The 5,868-nt window shown below is 40.7% G+C and overlaps 1 protein-coding gene across 1 annotated transcript; it reads left to right on the forward strand.

Annotated features, from left to right (window-relative positions):
- Positions 1-260: 260 nt before the first annotated feature.
- On the forward strand, positions 261-5,263 carry LOC109288859 (E3 ubiquitin-protein ligase TRIM63). The gene is given in 4 exon segments (XM_019504614.1): positions 261-500; positions 1,373-1,531; positions 2,962-3,078; positions 4,643-5,263. Coding segments are annotated over 4 exon segments (1,071 nt in total). The 5' UTR covers positions 261-326.
- Positions 5,264-5,868: the final 605 nt, after the last annotated feature.

The following is a 5,868-nucleotide window of genomic DNA, read 5'->3' on the forward strand; positions in this document are numbered from 1 at the left end:
GTAGCTTTCCATAAAAACACTGGTGCTGTCCTCCTTCCATATGTCCAAGACAACTTGCTATACTTAAAACTCCTGTGTTCCAAAAGAAACAAGATCATTCTGGGCTACTTTAGCAATAATTAGCATATATGCGGTGTGATCAGGCACGAGAATGCCAGCTAACTATCAGCATTCCAAAGAAGGAAGCTGTTGATGTTTGTCACCATGGAGCTGCTGTCACAGAGGTTTCGGAAATGTTCTAGAGATTGGATGGCAATAGCTACTAGAGGAGGTTATTGAGGCGAGCCGTCTAGGTGACACTTTTCTTCACATGGTGAAGAAATGCAATGGAGGCTTTAGAGGAGGTACTTTCATGCCCAGTGTGCTTGGAGCTGTTCACCCCACCAGTACTGGTCCTGGTCTGTGCTCACAATTTCTGCAAGCAATGCCTGGAAAAGATACTCATTATCCAGAACTGTACTCATGTCAATGGACACTTCTGCTGTCCTATATGCAGGAAAGTAAGTAGGGACATTTGCATTTTGTTGTCTTTGTAATCAAAGCGTTTCTCTCATTTGAAATGTCAGGTATACCCAGACATTTTCTAACTTTGAAGGACTACAGTGTCAAGTTACAAGGGGTAGGCAGCCTCAGCCAGCTCAGTGACTCTTCAGCAAAATGCCACTACCTCACTAGCAGCTCTGAGAGGGCTAACATTGGACTCCGCCATGCTGCTTACAGCCCCAGGGGGAAATGGCAGCCATCCTGTCACAATGCCCACTTGTTTTAGTCTAGTGGTTTTCAACCTGTGGTTCACAGACCCCTGGGGGTCTGCAGACTATGTCTAAGAGGTCTTTGAAAGATAACTATGGTCAATGAAAAATATGGGAATACCCACACTTACAATTCGAAGGGGTCCAACACCTCCATTCAGAATTTCCAAGGGGGTCTGCAAATGAAAAAAGTTGAAAACCACTGCTTTAGTCCACCCAGCTTCTATTCCAGCAAACAATAAAAATCAACTTCCTTGCTAAAAATACATGCCACATTTCTGGAGGGCCCATTTTGGGGGGGAAAGGTATATGGGGTATGATATTAGGAGATAAATTCTGTACTTGAAAGAACAAATGCAGTTCTTTCCATTTCACAGCGAGCTTTGCATACTCTCACACAAGGGTGGGATTTGGAAAATTGATGCTTATGAGCCTGGTGTTACATAGTTGAAGGAAACTGCAGTCTGGATTACAAAGATGTGGTATTTCACCTCAGTTCAAGATTACAATAATATAAATCCTAATTAAAGAATGCTGATGTATTGTTTAGAGTACCTGCAAATGAGATCAGTAGAAAAGTATCTTCATCTTTTAAACCTGTGTAATCTTTTTACTTTTAGGTCATATATTTAAGGGGTAGAGGAATACCGGGATTACAAAGAAACATTCTAGTTGAAGGCATACTTGAAACATTTAAGGATGTACTTGAAAACATTCATGCCCAGGAGCAAAAACAGCTGTCCCAAGTATGTGAAAAACATGAGGAATATATGAATGTGGTATGACTTTACATTTTCCCTTTAGCTGTTTACTAAGTAAATGTGTTTCAGGTGTTTAGCATAAACTGGAAAAAAAGATGTATTCTACTTAGTTTAGTGGAGTACTGTAGTCTAATCAAGCTATTATCTTTATAAAGTTTAGAGACAACCAATCAGATTGTTTGATTTTTTTAGATTACAAAAAGAGATAATGGAGCCAAGCCTGCTATCTGAATAATCTTACCCAAACAATTACTTCCATCTAGATGAACGGTCTAATCAGTACAGAGCTTTTCACAATGAGTAGAACTATCTGCCCCTTAAAAATCAGCCTCAGCCTCTGCACCACAAATCACCATAATCATTTATTATTAATTATTGTCATCACAACTTATTTAGGGCTTTACATTTTCTAAGCGTCTCAAGAAATTATTCAATTAGGGCCAGAATTTACCACCATTAGTAACACCAAGTTATACTTTGTTCCATGGAGCTATTCAAAGATCACAATTTAGAAAGTTAAACAAACATATGCTCAACTGTAACCATGAGAGAAGTTTCAGTGAAACAAATCTCAGCAAGTGCTTGTTCCTGCAGTTGGACTGCTGAAATATTCTTCTCACGCCCTCTCACTGACACAGCAAGCAGCCATTTATTAAAAGAATGAAATAAAAATGCAATCATTAAATTATTTAGTTCAAGACAAAAGCCTCACTCCAATAGTTTGGACATCCATCAAGAGTCACTGTAGTTTTTGTACTAGTGGTTGAGAAAACATTAAACAAAACCACATACACACATCATTTCCATGAGATGCACACTGTCCAATTGTTGTTAAAGAATTACACCTGCACTTTGAATCCTTCCACTTACTTCCCATTTCACTGCTTCTTATTCTCTGAATCCTTCACACATCTCTGCTTTTCTCTCTTATCATGTCACCTCAACCATTCCAAAACAGGCAGCTTCAAGAACCAGGTAATTAAACTTCTTACTTAAACATTTCTGGGACTTCCTTCATGTGTGAAACCCCTTCCCTGAACTAAGTCACTATTTTCTTTCAAACATCTCCTTGAGTCCTATTTCTGCCATAATGTAAGACAAATTAATAAAGGCTTGATAGGCATATAAATATTAAAACAGTTATATACACACAATATATATAGCCTCCCTCCAACATGTGCTATTCAAATGCTCTTGAGAGGTAGGGAATATTGTTTTGGGGTGTACTATAATGTGGCTTAAGGAATATAGTTAGTGTACCATTGGATGATTTCAGTAGAGCTGACTGTTGCTATAATACAAATTTGCTTCTTCAGCTTTATTCTGAATATTTAATTTTGGTAATTGTACCAGTACTTACTTAGCAGACAAACCCACCCAACTGCTGGGCCAACAAATCTTGAATTTTCCTTGCAATGACACAAGATGTTGGTGTGCTCTTTTCTCAGATGTGTGTGACTGATGATAAACCAATAGATGCAATCTGCAAACTCTATGGAACCCAGGAGCACTGCAGCGTTGCACAAGTGCTTCAGAAATCTGAAGACAGGCCACAAACTAGGAAGGTACAAGTGACTCATTTGCCTCATGTTCTATTAATTGAATACAGCCCCTTGATGTCTGCTAGGAAGTCAGTCAGGTGCATGTAAATTTGGATATTAAGCAGTCAATTTGTAGATCTTCAGTAGAGGATTACATTATACGAGATACCTTGGTTCAGTGAAGTGAGCATTAAAGTACATTCTGGTTGTGTCTCATCAGTCCTTCTGTGAGCTTGGCCAAATAATTAAGACAAAGAGGCTAAAGACCCCCCAGGTGTAAATTTACTACTTGGTCTGTGGTGATCTGCTTTTGTACTAAAATATGAAATTCATGAAGAGTCTGGCCCAGGGGCTGCCTAGTTGGGCTTCCAATCTGTGAGTCTAGCTATTTGCAACACACTTAGAAACACTGGCTCTAGGATCTACCAGGCCTAGGATCCCTTACTAGCCAGGCAGTGGCACTGAGAGAATGCCCCCCACCACCCAGAACCCACACCAACATTCAGGCTCTCAATACCAGGAAAGCAAAACAATTGCCCATCTTCCCTGCTCCTTCTCAGGGCTTCTCCCCACGCTGTCTATCCCTCCTGGTCCTTTACTGAGCATAAATGCCCAATGAATCATAGAAAAGTAGGGCTACAAGGGACCTTCAGAGGCCACCAAGTGCAAGTCCCCCCCCCAAATCAGGGGCAGGATAATGCCTATGCAAACCATCCTATACACATCCATTGTCTAACCCATTTGTAAGACTATACAGTCAACTTGGAAACAACCACAAGGCATAACACTCTAATGACAAAAGACCCCCTGATCTGTCACAACAGAAGGGGAAAAATATTCCTTCCTAGCCCCATGTGGCAACCAGTAAAGCCCAGAAGCATGGGAAACACCCATAGTAGAGCATAAACTGTAAGGTTGCACAGATTCTTATAGGAAAGAAAACTCCCAACTTACCGAGGATAAGACACATTGGAAATCATTTTAAAGGACTGACTTTGAAAAGTGGCCTGCAGCTTAACTGTTTAGTAAGTCAGGCAGTGACTCAAAGTGTTCAAAAGTGTGGCCAATTCTTTACATCTGTAATTAGTTTTGAGCATTGACAGCAGGCAGAATTGAAACAATTTTAGAATTTATAACTAAATTCCAAAGTACCCTTGAAAATGTTAAATCTTGTCATAGTTTCATAGATTTAGGGTCGGAAGGGACCTAGTAGATCTTCTAGCCGGCCCCCCCGCCAGGGCAGGAGAACAACAAAACCCCAAAACAAGAAACGGGACTCAAATGAGTCCAGCCAGGTAGGCATCCAGCCTCTTCTTAAAGACCCCCAGGGTAGGGGCCAGCACCACTTCCCTTGGAAGTTGGTTCCAGCTCCTAGCCGCCCTAACTGTGAAGTAGTTTTTGCGGATGTCCAATCTATACCTCCTCTCCATCAACTTGTGCCCATTACTCCTTGTTATGCCAGCGGGTGCTAGGGGAAACAGCGTCTCCCCCAAACCCTTCTGGTCCCCCCTAGTTTGTCATCTCAAACTATTTGAATACTACTTGTAAATGCTACTAAGAAAATTTTTCATGAACTCTTTTAAAACAGGAAGCAGAAAAGCTTATCAATGGACTCACATCCAGTACTATTGACATCCAGGTGATGATAGACACAGTTGGGACCAGTTTGCTGAATGGAATAAGCTGCAGAATTGCAGCATTAAAAGCAAAATTACAGGAAGACTACTATACAAAATTAGAGAAACTGCAACCAGCATCAAGTGAAACTGAACCCCCCACACAGCTTTATCAACAAATGAAAACTTTCCTGGAACAGCATTCAAATTCAGTACAATTTCTTCAGGAGGATAAAAAATTCAAGGAAAAAATAGAACAAATTACAGAAGGAAGCTCATTCTGTCAGGTTCCTATCAAGTATAAGATTTCCATGAAACAATACTTTGAAGAGTTAATCAGAGGAATCAATATCAAGGATTACCTCTCTCCTACCGCAAATAAAGCCTTTCCCAGTACCTCTGACCTGCATGAAGCATGCATGCCCCAAGGTCCTGCTTTTGATTTTTCAGGTGAAAGTCCAGATCAGACCTTCTGCAGAAGAGTGCTGGGTGTATTTGAGAAATGAAATGATATGGAACAAGATTGTTCAGAAAAGCATCCCACCATGCCTGCAACAACACACCAAACAGTAACAAACCCTCTTGAAAGTTAGTCAAAATATAAAGACACTCCCATAGTTTGTTATAATTTACTATATTTGCTGCCTATATTTCCTACAAATAATAAAATTAAATATAGTTCTAAATGCAAACATGGTATCAAACATGGCATTTGATACATACTCAGAATAATCTGTCACATTGTTTTATCATTCTTTCACAGGCTAACATAAGTGTTTGGAAAGCAGAGCTAGGATAGCAATGTATGGAACACAGTAGAATCCCTTGTGAAGAGAACCAACCTAAAAAATTAAACCAAAGAAACATCCTATACTGCAAATTTGGTTGCAAAGTATCTCTTACTATTCACTGGGTATGTCTAGACAGGCAATTAGGGAGGAACAATGAACTTGGGCACATACTGCACTAGAATTTGTTTCTCCCAAGCGCACCGTTTGAACATGTGCCTGGGACCACAACACATTGAGCTGGGTCGGAACAGCCCTGGCTGGCAGGAACTAGGCACTATGAAACTATGAGGCCCAGAGGGGTTAGCCTGCCAGCCTAGGACTGCTCTGACCTGCCTCAACATGCTGTGGAGGGGCTGGCTGAGGAATAAGGGTGCTCCAGTGAGGGGATAGCTAGCAGACAGCTCCTG

The sequence above is a fragment of the Gavialis gangeticus genome, unplaced genomic scaffold (assembly GCF_001723915.1).
Source record: "Gavialis gangeticus isolate Ggan-Ray unplaced genomic scaffold, GavGan_comp1, whole genome shotgun sequence".
NCBI lineage: Eukaryota > Metazoa > Chordata > Crocodylia > Gavialidae > Gavialis > Gavialis gangeticus.